Source organism: Petaurus breviceps, unplaced genomic scaffold (genome assembly GCF_028583685.1).
Source record: "Petaurus breviceps papuanus isolate PSGF00001 unplaced genomic scaffold, PetGlider_PUasm1.0 174, whole genome shotgun sequence".
NCBI classification, from domain to species: domain Eukaryota; kingdom Metazoa; phylum Chordata; class Mammalia; order Diprotodontia; family Petauridae; genus Petaurus; species Petaurus breviceps.
Window position 1 is genome coordinate 19,860,323 of NW_027185761.1, and position 18,372 is coordinate 19,878,694.

The window sequence follows — 18,372 nt, forward strand, 5'->3', positions numbered from 1 at the left end:
GAGAGAGAGAGAGAGAGAGAGAGAGAGAGAGAGAGAGAGAACACGCTTGGTTGGACTGTTACAGACTCCCTTCCTAGTTCTCTATTTTCTAGTTCAGAAACACCTAGGGATACAGATATTTCTATCTGCCAAGCCTATAAGATGTATGCTGATATAGTCCCCATGGAGATGCCATATCACCCAGGACTCCTAACCTCTCTGGTTGGATACATAGGCATGGGTCACTAGCCAGACCTGGTCTGGCCTTGGATTCTGTTTCCTACCATCCTTCTATGTGGACTGTACTCCAAAGATCTGCTCTGATATGCCCCTCCTTCCTTACCCTCCTTGCTCCTTTGCCCCTCCCCTTCAGTCCTGCACCACACATCCTCAATAAGGAATCTGAAGTCCTCTCTCAGCAAAAATAGAGGCAGCAATGGGAGGGCCCAGAAATGAGCTGAGGTCGCCTGAACCTGGATCAGAACAAAACCCAGGTTTGCATCAATGAGAGAAAGAACATATCTGGCAGAAATAAGGACTGATGCTCCTTCTCCCTGGTGGTCCAGCTCTCCATGAACCAGAAGGAGGTTTCATCTTAGACCTTATTAGACCTTAGACCTTTTGACTGAGTCCAAGTTTTACAGAACAAATCCTTTTATTAAGGGGTTTTGTTCTGTTAAGTTTGGATTCAGTCAAAGGGCTGCACTTGAGGGCCTAGAGGGCCACATATGGCCTCAACGCCTCAGATTCCCTGATACTGGACTAGACCTCCTCTGAGGTCCTTTCCAGCTCCAGCTCCATGATCCCATGGACAGCTCCTTCTTATTATCCGAGAACCATTCACCTCCCAGTGAATGAAGCTCACCTCTGGCTGAGCCCCGCTCACTCGTCAGAGGAGATGGGAAAAGAGAAGGTTAGAATAGAGGTCTCCCTTCCCTTCCTTAGTCAGTGTCCTTTGTAGGTCATTAATGCCTTCTGAAGAAAACAGGCATTTAGAAGTACATTATTCAAAGGATCCGATGTGACTGAAGTTTAGGAATTTATAGACCATAATAAAGTCATAGACTCATAAAGGTCATCTATTCCACCCAGTCAATACAAGAATTCTGTCTCCAACACTCCCATCAGAGGCGGAACAGAGGCATCCCACAACTGCTCAAAGAGGGGTTAGTTAGAAAAATTCTGATTTTGGAGTCAGAGACCCTGGGTTGAAGTCCCACTTCTGATACTTAATATTGTTGTGATCTGGGACAAATCACATCATTCTCTGGGACTCAACTCTCTCATCTGTAAAAAGGAGTAGATGAGGTCCCTTTCAGCTCTGGATGTGTGATCTTAGGACTTCCAGTGACAGGGATCAACTCTCTACAAAGGCAGCTCATCCTCTGTGGGACGCTGCCCTGTTTAAGAAATGCTTCTTTCTGTTGAGTTGGTCTGCCTTTCTGTAACTCCCATGCAAAGCTCCTTGGTTTTTTCCCTTAAAAGCTACAAAGAACAAATCTACTCCTTGTCACACACGGCTGCCCTCCCAATATTTGAAGATATTATGCACTCATTATATTCTCTTCTACATTCTAAACATCCCCAAGTCTTTCGAAGCAACCAATATTTCTCACACACTTAACCATGGACTCTCCCAGGGAAAAAGACTAAATATGTAACACAATACACAGAAGAATTGAGGGAACCCTCAAGATCTGGGGGCCCCATTCCTGGGGCTGCTCCACATCCTCACCATTAATATCAAAAGGAGATTTGCTACTCTGTGGTCGACACATAATCAATATTTATCTCATACACTGGAATAACTATTCTCTGTAGTGTTCCCTTAACAGCAGACTCTTTGCTAAAAGAAAGAAGAACAGGCTTGAGGGCAGGTAGGTAGCCCACTGGAGAGAAGCACAACTGCTCAAATAGGGTTTAGTTGGAATCGGCAACACTCCAAGAAAAAGTCAAACCCTGTCTTAGACACTTATTAGTCAGGTATTTGTACTGGATTCCCCCCACTCCTGGAATGTCCTTTCTGTTCATCTCCATCTCTCAGCTTCTCTGACTTCCTTCAAGTCCCAGCTAAAATTTCACCTTCTACAGGAAACCTTCCTCATCCCCTTTAATTCTAGTGCCTTCCCTGTGGTAAATATTTCTAATTTATTTTGTAATTGGTACATAGTCATCTTCATGCTATTATATTGGGAGCTCTTCAAGGGCAGGAATTGTCATTTGCCTTTCATTGCATCTCCAGTCCTTAGAATAGTGTCTGGTGCATAGTAGGCACTTAAATGTTTATTAACTGATCATTTTGCCAAAATAATTGATTATTGATGGGCTAAACGATCACATAAACGCCAGTTATTAGAAAAGACCTAAAGATCATTAAATGAGATCCCTCATTTTATAAATGAAACTGAGGTACAGAGAGGATTAGCAAATTTGTCCAAGTTTCTACAAATGCTAAGAATCAGAAATAGGAATGTGAGCCCAAGACCTCTTTCCTTTGGGTATTAAAAACCATTAACACCTAACTGATGGAATTTCCCTTCTCCCATTCCCCAACAATGAAATCAACAAAACTCACAGAATTTTGAAGAGAACATAACCATTCAAAGTATTTCTTTAGGGGACAAACAGTGGAGAGTTTGTCTATTCACAGGACTCTCTAGAACCTCTCTTCAGTGAATAGAAAGGGCAGCCTGAGGTGGAACCTTCATGAGTACCAGTTGTTTGGGGGCACACGGATGATTCTGAAATGAATGGGAGTTTGATATACCCAGCATCTATCCATTGAACATGTTTTATCCATTGCTTTTGCCCCACTCTCACTAAGTGAAGGTTGCTTTTTCAGGTGATGGCTATTTCCATGAAGACAGCCTTCCAGGGGTTGGATATAACCATATTTCATATTTTGTCATCATCTGCCTTTCTGCAGAGAGCTCAGATTCTTTGATGGCCAATAGGTATAAGATACTCATGATGTTCTAATGAAATAGACTCCACTGCAGTTGGTGAAAGAACTAGTCCCAGGGAACAAAGTCCAGGGCTCTCTCCATTAAGCCAACTCATCTCAAAAAAGGAAACACACCTGGGTTCCATCTACTTTTGGGTCCGAAGCTTTTAACACCCAAGGCAAGAGAGGACCTGCTTCCAGACTATGCCATTTGGGTATTTTGTGGTGGGTGTGCCCACATCCATTAGTGCCATGGAAAGAAGACTCTCTGAGTTTATAAAATCATAGGTTATATAATTTGGGATCTCTGATGGATAAGATTTCCATGTGTGTTTTAGAGTTGAAAAGGACCTCGGAGATGACTTGGTCCAACATGACCTAAGCCCCTACTCCCAATTCCTGTACCCTTTTACAAGTTGTATGACCCTGAACAAGCCCCTACATTTCCATGTTTCAACATCCAGAAAATGGGCTTAATAACAATAGTACCTACCTCACAGGGTTGATATAATGATTGAATGAATTAATGTATGAGAAGCTCTAGAAACTTTAAAGCCTCAATAATGGAAGTATGTAAAAGAAAGTGAAGTAAATACCCATAGCCTTTGACCCTGAGACTCCACAGCTAGGTATAAACCTCTAGGCCCCTAGGCAGCGTAATGAGTAGAGTACTGGGCATGGAGTCATAAGGCCTGAATTCAAATCTGGCCTTAGACATTTACTAGTTGTGTAGCCCTGATAAGTCACTTACCCTCTGTATGCCTCAGTTTCCTCAGCTGTAAAATGGGGTTAATAATAGCACCTACCTTCCTAGAATTGTAGCGAGGATCAAATAGGATAATATTTACAAAACATTTAGCATAGTGCCCAGTACACAGAAGGTGCTTAATAAATGCCTATTTTCTTCTTTCCTTCCACAACGAAGTCAGTGACAGAAAGGTAAATTTCTTCCACAAATACACCAAAATATTTATGGCAGCCCTTTTTGCAGCCAAAAAGAATTGGAAACAACAAGAATACCTGTTGATTGAGAAATGTTTAAGCAAGCTGTGGTAAATGAATGTGATGAAGTATCACTATGCTGTAAGAAATGGTGAATACGCCGAATAAAGAAAAGCATGGGAAGACATAATGATACAATGATGCAAAGGAAAGGAAGCAGAACCACACAAACAATAGACACAATGACTACAATGATGGGAATGGAAAGAAAGTAGTGAGTCAATAGAAATGAAATGGGGCAAAATTATAGTGACCAAGCTTAGGTCCAAGGAGGAGACATGAGAAGGCATCTCTCCTTGTATCCTTGCAAAAATGGGGGGCAAGGAGGGGCAGCCAGGTGGCACAGTGAGTAAGAGCACCAGCCCCAGAGTCAGGATGACCTGGGATCGAATCCGGGCTCAGACACTTAGCACCACACCCAGAAATAACTGGCTGTGTAACCTTGAGCAAGTTACTTAACCCCAATTCTTTATAAAAAAAAAAATAAAAAAATAAAAAATAAAATAAAAAAACAGGGGGCAAGGAGCACAGGAAATCACAAATAATGTCAGAATTTGTCAATATATTGGCATGATTTCTTCCTCTTTTTTTCCTTTCTCATAATGAATTTATCTTGGAGAGGGTAGGCATTGAAAAATATGGATTATTTTTAAAAACATTAATAAAATTTTATTTGGAAAAGTTATAAATTATAGGTGGGAATTTATTATTATTTTATTATTATTCCTCCTCCTGCATCCCCTCCCTCCCAGAGAAACCTTTATAGGCATCCTCCCTCAAATCACCTGTTCTCCCAGATCTCTGGACCTGAGTGGGGCCCAGACCTCACCTCTCTGCCAGTCCTCGCTTGGTCAATCCTGAGATGACAATTGGATCGAAAGGTTCCTCCGTCCCTGAGATAGTTATACCCAGTGGGCCCCCGTACCTCTTCAACTCCACTGTGTAAATGATGGCACCTGTTGTTTCCTGTTCATCTGAAATGAGAAGAGGGAGGCTGAGCTTTAGAGAAATTGGCTCATTGGGAGGAGGTATTGAGGAAGGTACAGATGGGAGGGTCAGGGAAGGGAGCCAGTCAGTTTGGGGAGCAGAAATTTCAGACATATGAGGAAGGTTGACCTTGAAAGACAACATCTGTCCTCTGCTGCATTGTGGGGGAAGGGAAGATGGTCTATGGCTCTGTGATTGGGGGTGACAGAGTAGCTGCACTGGCTGCTGAAGGCTTCTGAAGTGGAGTGTTTCTTTGGGCTGTCAGCCGCTATAAATAGCACTTGGCTCTGGAACCAGAGAACCTGAGTTCAAATTCTATCTTCGATACTTCTTGTGTGACCTTGGGAAAGTCACTTAGCATTTTTGGGTCTCAGTTTTGAGTCTCAGTTTCCTTAGCTGTAAAATGAGAGGGTTGAACTTAATGGCTTGTGAGGCTCCTTCCATGTCTATGATGCCAGATGAATATAACTGATACCCAGAATGTTTTGTATTTAGTTGAAAAATAAAAGGTAAAATGTGTTTAATTCATTGGGTTAAATTGAATTAATTCACTAAAAAAAAAAGAAAGAAAATTTTATGTTTATGCAATTTTTTAGTACTTTTTGTCTTTGTATCTTAGGTGACCAGTATTGTAAATGGCACATAGTAGGTGCTTAATAAATGCTTCCTGATTGATTGATTGATTGATGGATGCCCTAAGTTTTTTCCTGTTGGCCTCCACTCTGGCCAGCATCCTCATCTCCTCCCTCCCCCCTCCCCCCATTTGGACTCAGTTCCTGGGTTACCTGACTCTGATAACCATCCCCTCCCACCCCCTGCATACCGCTCTCTTCCCCGTTAGACTATGAGCCCTATACTGGGGGTGGTGACTGTCTTGTTTGCTTTTACTTGTATTCCCAGTGTTTAACACAATTCCCAGCCCACAGTATTCACTTTTTATAATGCTTCATCTATTTATAAATCTAACTGTTATGATTCCATGATACTGTGACTTTAGCTCTTCTGAACCTCTCCAAACTCTGAGTCCTCTACATGGTCAGCCACAGACGGAGGGAGCTGCAAGGCAGAAATAACACCACACCCACACAATTAAGACCAGACCCAGGCCCGTCTGGACTCCATGCAGGGATATCTCTATCCATCTCTATCCAGGGATAGTTCCTTCAGAGAGCAAGGAGGAAACGCTTCACTTTTGGCGTGCATGCCTGTGTGTGTGTGTGTGTGTGTGTGTGTGTGTGTGTGTGTGTGTGTGTTGATCAGGGATGGGGGAGAGCATTAAATTTACGCAGGCATAACCTGCTAACCAGGACACCAGTCTAAGCTGGTGGCACATTTGCACCAGGGACTGGCGTGCTTTGGGGAACAGCTCCTTGCCTGAGTTGTCTTCGTCCTTCCTAATCTTCAGCTTCACCAGGTCCTCACACTGTCTCAGAATCTGCACAGCATCTTCCATGGAGCAGTTGTCCAATCGGATGTTGTCAATGGCGAGCAGCTTGTCCCCTGGCTCCAGCGTGCCCGTCCTAGGGGGAAAGGAAGGGGAGATGAGGAGGGAGCCTGCATACGGTGGCTGCTCACCCTTCCTCCTGTCCTCAGTGCCCCAGGACACTAACCTGTGTGCCACGCTCCCCTTCTTGATGTCAGAGATAATCAAGGGCTCCCCAGGCTTCCTGCTTGCAGCTGGGTGGGGTGCAAAGGAGAGAGGAAAAGAGGGTGGGTCAGACTCCTTCAGTCTGCTATAGGAAAATCCGAAGCTGCAGGAAGAAAGGCTATTCAAAAGGCAAAAGCAAGTGAAAGCATCCCTGGGCAAGATGGCCCTGGTGATGTTCTCTTCTATACCTTCTGAATAATTTTTTCTACCAGGGTTGACTTTAATGTTTGCCTTCATGGTGTGATTTTTGAGGTTTTCACAGTTCCCACATTTTCTCCCATATACTGCCTTGTGACTGAAATTCTAACATTAAACCTTTTTGTTTCAATTTGCTTTTTATTGTGAACTTAACAATAATAAAAACAGACACTGGGATTTTAATATATGCAAAAGAACAAGAAAGATGAGTGTTTAAAAAAATTCTCCTAGGTCTAGTTGCAGAGAGAAAAGCTGAAGGGCCCAAGGGCTGGCTATAAGGGAAAATTTTCAGTGACATCTCCAGAAATCACATTTAATAACAAAACAGATGATAAAAACAGCTTTGACTTTTTCATCACTTTGAAAAGGAGATGAATACCTTCACACTGGAATTCCAAAAAGCAGAGTACTTTTTGAGTCTGATGGCCTGAATTCAATTATGAGAACAATTATATCAAAGCAAGAATCATGAAAAAAAGCTGGCAGGTTCTATAACCACCATGAATGGATGCATTCTTGCATGATATTTGACTAAAAGTGAAAGAAGACTTCAAGATCTATATACAACAGCATGTACTTTGCCATCGTAAAAACCACAGGAGGAAAGGTGAAGCTATTAGGGAATCTTCCCAAAGATAGGTGTCAAATACCACCATGGCAAAAGTAGCTTGGGAGAGCTTTTGACTAATTACAGAAGGGCCTAATAACAGGGGGCTTCTTAATCCTTTTTGGTGCCATGGACCCCTTGAGCTGTCCATGAAGCCTATGGACTCCTTCTCAGAACACTGTTCTCATATGTATACAACAAAATACAGGGGATTACAAAGGAAACCAATCATAATATGTACAGTTTTAAGTGTGTGTGGGTGTACGCGTGCACGTATGTGCATGTGTGTGTACACACAATTATGTGTGTGTATAAGTGAAGTACATATGTAAAGAGTATGTGTGTATATATGTATGTGAAGTATATGTGTGTATGTGCATATGCATACACATACAGGCAATTCCATGAATCCAAGGTGAAGAACCCCAGTTAGAAGGCACTTAGTGACTCAATAAATAGAGTTTAGAGTCAAAAAGATCTGTTTTTAAAAAAAATCTTGCTTCAGACACTTATTAGCTATGTGACCCTGGGTACTTAACCTCTCTGTGGTTCAGTTTCCTAATCTGTAAGTGGGGATAAAAATAGCAGCTATCTCCATAGAGCTGTTATGAGGATTATAGGAGATAATATATGGAAAGCATTCTGTAAATCCTAAAATGCTCTATAAATGTTATTAGTTATAATAGAATAAAACAACACATGATATCTCAGATTATATTACATCACATCATATATCACATCATCATACCATACTATACATTATTATTGTTATTTTTAAATTTTTTATTAAAAGACATCAATGTCTTTGGTGGTCCATGTAGAAGAAATTGAAGAAAGGAATCTGGAAAACAAAAGCCTATCACAAATTTTAGATTCCCATGTAGAGGAAATGGAAAAAAGGAATCTGGAAAACAAAAGCCTATCACAAATTTTAGATTCCCCTAATCAGAAACTGAAAGCAAAAGTCAATAAGGACCAAGTGATAGAAGGAGGTAAAGTATGACACAAGCAATTTAACATTGACTCCAGAGGCTTGAGAGGCAAAGGTGAGGGGAAAAAAAGCTGTAAAAGAAGGAGGATGTGGAAAATTTCTGGTCATTTCTATGGTCAAATGAATGAATGAATGAATGAATGAATGAATGAATGAAGCATTTATCAAGAGTTTTCTGTGTGCAGAAAACTTTGATAAGCTTTGGGAATACAAAGAGAAAAGTCAGACAGTCTCTGCTCTCCAGGCATTCCCATTCTAATGGTGGACACAAAACACAGGGAAGATTTCAGCTGCAAATGATATGGAAAAGTCCAGTGGTCCTTAGGGGACTGTGGCAAAGCAGATATTAATGCCTCTTCTTTCCTGTCATTTCCACTGATCAGTTTCTGATGTTGAGCTACTAGACAGTACCAAGGACTTTAGTGACAAGAGGTTTCTCTTCTGGGTCTTCAGTGGCTGTGATTGTAGCGATTGTAGCTCCATAGGGGTCGCTTCCCAGAGTGATGGTTGAGGGCACTGGGATCTCATTTCTCTTCCCAAGCCTCTTCGGGTCAGTATCCTGGCTTGTCTCCATCAGGATTGAGAGAACAATAGAATAAGCAAGACAATAAAAATGAAATGGTAAACAGAATGTGAGGACACTGTTGACAGAATGGACAGAACAGTCGGATGCCGAGAAAGGCAACTTACATTTCAGTTTCTCCGCCCAAATACCTCACAGTGGTACATCAACTACTAGCAAGGTACTTTATCTACTTTCTCTTAGTCGCACGCCAGATACCGCCTTTCCTAACACAAGGTCTGAACGTATCTATTACCAAAAGATGGGAACGCTAGTGACCTCTCCAAATAAGAAGACCTACACATGCTTATATACTTCATGCACAGCATCTATACCATGTATCACTAAAATAATCTGTAAGCACTTACAAGAAAGCAATTTATTCTCCAAGGAACCAAAAGGTCCCAGGCAGATAAAGAACAATTTATGAATTGGGTAGTTATTGAATGAACTGCCTCAAAATGACATAAAGTTTGTGCTGCTTTTGTTGATTATCTCCAAGTCTTTGACTCAATTTTGCATTCATGACTCATTCATGTACTTCTAATATGGAAAACGATTCTCTTTTGAAAACACAATAATATTAAGAACAATTGGTCAATATAGTATTTTTCATGAACACAGTTCAATCCATGGTAATTCTGCTTAGGCTTATAGCCATTATTATCTCTACAAAACAGAACTAAGTATAGCTTCCAAAACATTGCACAAATCATTTGATGTACCTGAATGGTGTCAACCTATACAACTTCACAGAAAAACACATTCAACAGTGATTTCATCTTATGCAAACTTTCTGCAATGATATCAATATGCCATTTAAACTTGATAAATGAAAACTTATTAATGTATGAGGACTTAAGGCTTTAACTTAAGGTTTTGAACTTGAATCCAGAGGTTATATTGAGTCAATGAATGAAGGCGATACCTAAAAATATCTTGGTCTCTTCCAATCAAGGTACAATGAACATAAAAAAAATGTCAAATAGAAGGTTGTGGTTGAATACATTAAGAGACATTGACATCCTGAAGTAAAAAATAGAACAGGTTTAAGTCAATTAGCATGTATGCAGTACTAGTCTTTACATACAATTCTAGAAGTATAAAATGGACCATAACAGGTTTACAAAGTATCCTAGTCAAACTGTGTACAATGTTAATGAAAGAGATCCCCTGAAACAGCGGCTATAGAAAGAATATTATCTCTCCAAAAATGAGGAAGAAGGTTGATAATCATCCTTAGACTATAAGATTAGCAATCCAAAAGCCTGTAAAAATACTTTTGTATTAAATAGATGTTACTTCATTGGACAACAGTAAAAGCCAACAAAAGGTCTCTGTCATTGGATTTGTTGAATATAATCAAAAAGTGAATTCCCTTTATATGGAGCCTATGAAATTGACAAGTTCTATGAATGAATCAAAAGGCCCTCCATGGGTGACATCTGCATGAACTTGACCAGCAATATATTGGCAAAGAAACATCAAATAAATGGCTGAAGTGTGCAGCTTTGTTTGTGGAACCAGAGAGTGAATGTTTATGACAGCAAGTCAGAACCTAATTGCTGTCAATTGAAAGTACAGAAGAATTATCCTTAAGGAACCTGGACTTGGTGATCAATGCTGCTTATGCTAGGAAATGGTAAAATTTGCGCAACACAACAGTATAGGCTACAAAAATTTATCAGCTATCCAAAGCCTAGCAAGATGCATCAGAAACTTACTGTCCTTCATGGACTGACAGATGGCAAATCACCACACTACAAATGAAGATCTCAAAATATGATAGAGGACTCAATCAATAAAGGGTGCTAGACTTGAATCATCATCACAGATTGAAATGTCGCCTGCATTTGCAGACATAATATTGATCCATAAACATTTTACTTAAGAATAATATTTTAAATCAATGACACCATCCCAAGTACTCATGATTTTCAAGCTACATGGATTTAAAGAGTGTTTACAGTATAGAGACTGAGCAGAGGAGACCAAAATCATGGGAACAGGATGGGGTATATGGGCAATCCTTATGGTCCTCTCCTCTAGTAGGTTTGTACCAAGGATGCTTTTAGAGACCCTACAAAGGATAAATTTATACCCTAATATTTTAATTCAGCTACAAAAAGCAGTTACTTTATTCACCTGTGCAATAAGGGGTGAATGGGAGAAGCAGGACTCAATTCCCATGTCACCTAAGTACCAGGACAGATCTCTTTCTAGCACAGTGGTCAGGTTAAAAGCAAATAGCCTTTGACAGTCTCTTTTGGGGGAGGCTGTAGCTATCACCTCAGCAGCCAACTCCACCCAGCAAGGACACCAGGCATGGCTTGCTTATCCAAACTCTTCCTGCTACCTTGAAACATCATATGGATTTAGAATTATTAAAGACAGAGAAGGTTGTGTTTCTTTTCCATGGCGTGTTAATTAAATTTTGAAAAAGTAGTTATTTAAAACCAATTTATAACTTCCCAGATGTGTAAATATTTGGTACTCGGTTGTTCTACAATTCATAATTGTTCTATTACCTTTAAAACTAATATTATAGAATGAGGCCTGGTTTGTGAGAAGGAGAAGAATTGCAAGACATTTCCTTTGGATGCTTTTAGTAAAGAAGCACTATATGGGAGAGAAGGAATTTATAAGAGAAGGAATTATTATAGTGGAAAGAATGTGGAAATAAGGAGTGAGGGGGCCTAGGGTTAAGACCAGGTTCTTTCTGATATCACCAAGCTATACGATCATAAACAAATTAATCTTCCTCTATGGGCTGCAGTTTCCTTCCCTAGTAAAAAATGAAGGAGTTTTTCCTTTCTTTGGAGGCATTTGGAGTTAAGTGACTTGCCCAGGGTCAGTAAGTATCTGAGGCCAAATTTAAACTCAGATCCTCCTGACTCCAAGGCTGCCCCTAAATAAAAAATGAAAGATTTCAAATAGGTTATTTCTAACAACGCTTCTAGCTCTGACATGCCATGTCTCAAGGTCCCTTCCAGCTCTGACATTCTATGTCCTAAGGGCCCTTCCAGCCCTGACAGTCTATTAGTCTGTCATTTTCATGCTGTTCCATTAGGCTGAGTCAGCTGGTGACACAATAGATAAAATACTAGGTCTGGAGGCAAAAGATCTGAATTTGAATACAGCCTCAGACATTTACTAGTTGTGTGACTCTGGGCAAGTCGCTTAAGTTGTTTAAGTTTGTCTGGGCAAGTTGCCTCAGTTTTCTTATATATAAAATGGGGATAATAATGCCTCCCTCCCAAGGTTGTTGTGAGGAACAAATGAGAGAATATATATATGTATATATATATATAATATGTTTATTCTCCTTACATTTCCCCTTATACCAAGGCCAAGGAAAGACAACATAATGCCATGCTTAATAGACAGAATAGTTGCATCTAATAAAACCTCATCCATATGGAGCTGACTGATTAGAGATTCATTCTAGGAGGACGCCTGTCATTTCCCTTTGTGCATTAACCTTTTTGCATGTCATAGACCCCTTTGGAAACCAATCATGTTGAAAAACAGTGATCACAGTATTTTACAAAGCTTCAGTGATCAAGCTCAAGGTCCCCACATTAAGAACTGCTGCTATGCTATCTTTGGGGGAAAAAGAAACTTGCTCAGAAAATCCATAATAGAAGGATATCTAGGAAGGAATGTTTAATCTCCTTAACAACATAAGCATTTTAAAGCATTGTGACTCTACTATTTGCAAATAAAGAATCATGAAACTTATTAAAAATGAGTGCTCTATTTTCATTAAAGTAGACTGAGCCATGGTTCTACTTTGTAATGGTGGGACGGGCATCAGTTTCCTTTATAGTGTGTAGACTGATGTATGACCTCAAGCAAGTCACTCCGTGTCTTAGACTTGGCTTCCTTATCTGTATTAACAATTCCTGCCCTAACAAGGTTAATGTGGTAATCAAATGACTTAATGCATGGGAGAATACTTTGTAATCTTGTAAAGCTCTACAGATATAGTTGGGGTTCTTTTTCTTTCTTCTATGTATAACACTTGTAAGGGGGAAGGTTCAGGTGAAAAACAGGATGTTTACTTTGTGGGACATGTTCAGCGGCTTCCAGCACACCCACTTTATTTTTTTCCATACTTTATTAGTATTTTTTTTTCCAATTACATGATATAGGCTATACATGTACAGTCATATTAAACATATTTCCACATTAGTCCTGTTGTGAAAGAGCAATCAGAACAAAAGGTAAAGACATAAGAAATTTTAAAAAGAGGAAATGGTATGTTTCAGTCTGCACTCAGACTCCATAGTTCTTTCTCTGGGTGTAAATAGCATTTTCCATCATGAGTCTTTTGGAATTGTCTTAGATCATTGTATCAACATACCCACTTTAAAAGGTTAAGGGTAATCTATAGAATGGAGTGAGAGGTAGAAGCCTTAGGAGGAATCAGAGGCATAAGAAGGGAAGACGATAGTATGAAAGGGGAAGCTGGCAATGTGAAAGGAATATTTGGTGGCATGCAAGTTGCAGCCAGACATTGGTGGAGAGAGTCAGAGAAAGTGCCACTAACCTGGCCAATGTATGGAGCCCTGGTGCTTGAAGAGACAAGCTTGTTTGGTATTAGAGTAGTTTCTTTTCGGTCACTTTATTCTTGGTTTCAGAGCAACAGCTTGTGTATTGTCCCCTTGGGCACCGGAAGCCCAAACATTAGGACCAGGTCAACTTTGCCTTTCCAACTTTTCTTCCTCCAGGTCACTGGTTTCAGCTTTCCATGCCATGGCTCTCTTCCATGCTGCCACTTGCCCTTCTCACACCATCGGTTTCCCTTTCCACATTAGTACCCCTTCCCTTCTTACCATCCAAACTTTTCCTTGGAGGACTGCTCTTTCATCTCCTCCCTCGCCTATAGGTGTTCCATCATCCATTTTCAGTGAGCATACTAGAAACTGCTTCACTTATTTATGCCCAGGCTTTAGGGCGGGGGGTGGGGAGGGTCATATTTCTAAAAGTAAAGACAATATCCTCTCCATGGAACTGTCACTTTACACCTTTTATTTATACTTTCCCCATATATTCTCACATTCTGCATTCTGCTAGGGATATTTGTATCCACATATTGCAACCACCCTTTGGACTAAAAGCTCCATGAGGGCAGGAACCATAATGCCTTTTACCTTTGTATAGTCCATTGTGCCTTTCACAGGATCTCGTACACAGATTCTGATCAATACGTGCTTACTGAACAGTTATACTTTAGAAACAAGTCATCATAAATCAGTACTTGTTAAAGGGTGGGGGAAGGAAGCCACACTCCAGTAGCATGTGGGTGGGGGGTGGGTGGGTAGAACTAAAGATGATCAATGTCTTTGTTTGCTTTCTCTAAATTGCTTCCCAGCTCCTCACTCGCATCCCAATTGGGATCTGGATGTCCTTTGTGTGGCACCATGATGGATGAAGAAACTCCAAAGGCCAGTCTGTTTGGGGATTTTAATAGGAAGCCTAGTGTCAGCAACTGAGAATTATTTCCCTCAGAGGAGTTACATACCACAACTCATTGGAACCAGTGGCTCTGCGGGTACAGATGTATCTCCTTATTGATTGAGATAAAGCATTTGGCTGAAATGTAATTAAGTTGAATGCTGTAAAACCCAACTCACAAAAGTAAACATTACCAAGAGAGAGTGAGGATAATTCAGTTGAGCCAGGAGGATGACAAGGGATTCACTTTGCAAGCAAAGAGGAGGCTCGGATTGGCATCTGATGGCACCTATACCAGAGATGGCATACATGTCGACCTTCAGTGTCATGGTCCACCTGGTGCCACCATACCAATCCACGTACTCCATGGTCATTCTTCCCATACCTCTGAGAGCTGTCACCTCACCCTGGTCCATCTCTCCCATATCACACTGTAGGCTCACAGAAGGGACCTTAAGGAACATTTAGTCCAGTGCCCTCAGTTTACTGAAGAGAAAAAAGAAAGCCCACAGAGGTGAAATGATTTGGCCAGGATTTCAGAGTGTAGGCTTTGTACCCAGGTTCTCTGTTTCCAAATCCAGTGTCTTTGCCCCATACCATACTGCTTCCCTTCCAAGTCATGCCATGAGAAAGAATCGTCCCTCTATTAATTTCTAACCTATTCCTGAGTAAAGCATGTAGCATCACAGAAAGAGGACTGGCTTTTGAGCTTAAAGATCTCAGTTAGAAGCTTCACTCTATTCCCTACAATTTTCAGCATCTTCTCACCACTATAAAATGAAAGGGTTGGTGAACAAAGCGATCTCTAAAATCCTTTCCCTGCTAGCCTGTGTGTTTGCATTTTATCTTCTGGCAATTCTATTCTCACTGGAGCCACCGAAGGGTTTTGTAGAGGGAGTGGCTTGCTTTGACCAGTGCATTGGGAAAGATGACTGTGGCGTCTATGTGGACGATGTCAGGCAGGAAAAAGAGACTAGAGGCAGGGATCTCAATGAGCAGGCTTTCATGATGGTCTAGACAAGAGCAGATGAGCTAGGATTGTGGCAGTGTAAATAGAGGAGAGGGGATGGAACAGAGAAATATTATGGAGATAAAATGAACAGGTCTTGGTAACTGATTAGATGCAGAGAGTGAGGGAGAGGAAGCTGGGAAAGGGAAGGAAACAAGCATTTATTGAGCACTGACTATGTACCAGGTACTGTGCTATGTGTTTTACAAATATTATCTCATTTGTTCCTCTCAACAACCTAGGAAGTAGGTGTTGTTTTGAGCCCCATTTGGGAAAACTGAGGCAGACAGAGGTTAAGTGACTTGCCCAGGGTAATACAGCTAGTAAACTTCTGAGACCAGATTCAACTTAGGTCTTCTCCACTAAGGTTCCAGTGATCTGTGCACTATGGTGCCATCTAGCGGCCTCAAAAGGGTCAGAAATATGTGAGAGGTTTTAAATCTGAAAGATACTGTCCACAGATTGATACAAATTAGGAGGAAGGTAGTTTTTGTAGGGAAGATCGTGGCTACAGATTCTGGTGGGTTGAAAGAGAGACGGTACAGTGAAAAGAAGACTGGATCTGGAATTAGAAGATAGGAGTTCAAATCCTCCTTGGGCATCAATCTCTTTATCTGTAAAAACAAGGGGGTTGGGACCTCTGAGTCTTCTTCTAGCTCTAAAAAGAAAAGAAATTTTGGGGGATCCCCAGACTTTTATTTGGAAGACAATTCCTAACAGAGTAGAAGCAACACATTTTTAGGAAGTGCCTAAAGAAGCATACATCCTTATAATCACACAAATGACAGGCAGCAATCTTATATGTGAGGAGGAGACAGAAAAAACTACAAAAGTCAGGCACAAGCATTTTAAAAATCCCTGTAACCTGGGGCTACTTAGATCAAGGGCAAAGAGCCCTGCTCATCTCAGCATCGCCTGACAGTATGTATCACTGTATGAAATCCCAACCTAGTCTAATTATTGATGTTCTTAGCAACTTGGAGTCTTCAGGAAAAAAAAAAGTTTTATTTTGGTCAATGTTGTTAATAAGAATCATGAAGATGATGATAGCTAACATTTATAGAGTTCTTACTATACACCAGGCATTGTCCCAAGTTCTTTATAATTATTATCTCATTTGACCTCTCACAACCATGGGAAGTAGATGTTATTATTATCCCCATTTCACAGATAAGGAAACTTGAAGAAAATAGAGGTCAAGTGACTTGTCCAGGGTCACACAGCTAGTAAGTGTCTGAGGCTAGATTTGAACTCATATCTTCCTGACTGCAAGTCAATCACTCCATCCACTGTGTTACCTAGCTAGACCAGAGACAATCTATGAAGTTTATTCCAACTTTGTGGAATGAAGTGTTGCTGTCTTTTTTTTTTTTGGCCTTTTGGAGGGCAATTGGGGTCAAGTAACTTGCCCAGGGTTACATGGCTAGTTTTTGTGTGTGGGTGTTAAGTGTCTGAGGCCAGAACCAAACTCGGGTCCTCCTGACCTGGGGCTGGCGCTTTACTCACTGTGCCACCTTGTAATGCGAATGTAAATTTTAAAGATCTTCCCTGCCCCTAGGCTAAAGTGCACCTGGAGCCTGGGGTGGGAGGCTTGTTTTTCAGTAGATACTTTTTGATTGGCCAGTGAGTCAATAAGGTTGTTACATTCTCTGAGCCAGGAGAAGGCTATATAAGCCCTGATGTGAGGCTTTGTTTTGGGGCTTACTTTGAGAAGTGTTCTGTGATTTGATCTGTATTCTGGGAAGCCATTGTCCAGGGCCCCCCCGGCTTTGAAAAAACCAGATGTGGAAACCCAGATGTTGACTGGGTATGGATGTAATGGTTGGACAGTTTGGAAATCTGTCTACTTGATCTGTTTCTGTCTTGATAATTCTGCCTGTATAGTTTGAAGTTCGGGGTGCTGACCTTTTCCCCTGAACAAGGTAAACGATATATGTCTGACTGATTAAAGTAAGCTTATTAACCCATTTTGAGTTGCTTTCCTTTAACAAAGCAGATCCAAGAACCTGTGGTAGCAGCAAACCCTGAGGACGCTGGGGTGCTTGCTGCTACACACCTAGACGCCCCAAAATGTTGCTGTCTTCATGCATTAAAGTTAACCCACATCCCGAATGCTATCCCTTGTAACAGGCAAGTCTTGGGGCTGACCCTTGGCTCATCTGACCCATGAAGTCTGAGTGAGGAAAGCGCACTCTGTCTGATTGGCTATCATATTCCTTTTCTCTGCTTCAGGGTGAAGTTAATAACTTTTCTGCAGACCGGATATTGACTCTGAGATAAAATGAGGACATCATTTGATATTGTCAGAGTCCTGCTGCCTGGACCTAGTCAGGGGAATGAGGAGGGGAGGAGTGCAGTTTCATTTAAGGCAGCCAAAATTCCATGGCAGGACTATTCAAATGTTTGGAGATACTCTAGATCAACCTGGAGTCCAGGAACCTGTTTTGTTTTTGTTTTAATATTTTGATAACCACATTTTAACATGATTATTTTGCTTTTTATCCTATGTATTTTATTTATCTGCAGTTAAAAGCATCCTGAGAAGGGTCCATCCTGAGAAGGGCTTCACAGGACTGTGAAAGGAGCCCATAAAATGAAGAAGATTAAAAACCTTTGCCTCACAGAGGAAGCTATTGGCAGCTGATGGAGGCAAGGTAGGGATCTAGAAACAGACTCCTTCAGAAGGGAGTGTAAAAGGCAGGTGTGCAGAGGGAGAGCATTCTAGGCTCCGGGATCAGTTTGGGCAAAGGTACAGGGATGGGAGCTGGAGGGTCCATTCACTTACTGACGCATTCATTCATTCATTCATTCATTCATTCATTCATTCATTCATTCATTCATACATTTGTTTTAAGAATCTACTGAGGACAAAGCACTGACTTAGGTACTGGAGGAGAAAAAATATTGGAATATTGGGTAGTCTGTTTCCTCATAAAGTTTACATAAAGCACAGGTTGTACCCAGGAGGGACTGGAGGAAGTACGG

General features: G+C 41.0%; 1 protein-coding gene across 1 annotated transcript in view; it reads right to left on the minus strand.

Annotated features, from left to right (window-relative positions):
* The window catches only part of GRIP2 (glutamate receptor interacting protein 2), a 406,226-nt gene that overhangs the window by 41,417 nt on the left and 346,437 nt on the right, over positions 1 to 18,372 (minus strand). The window contains exons 15-17 of the mRNA XM_069083863.1: positions 6,523 to 6,589; positions 6,287 to 6,432; positions 4,755 to 4,899 (exon numbers count right to left, since the gene is read on the minus strand). Of these exons, the coding sequence (XP_068939964.1) occupies positions 4,755 to 4,899; positions 6,287 to 6,432; positions 6,523 to 6,589 (358 nt within the window). The remainder of the gene's footprint in view (positions 1 to 4,754; positions 4,900 to 6,286; positions 6,433 to 6,522; positions 6,590 to 18,372) is intronic.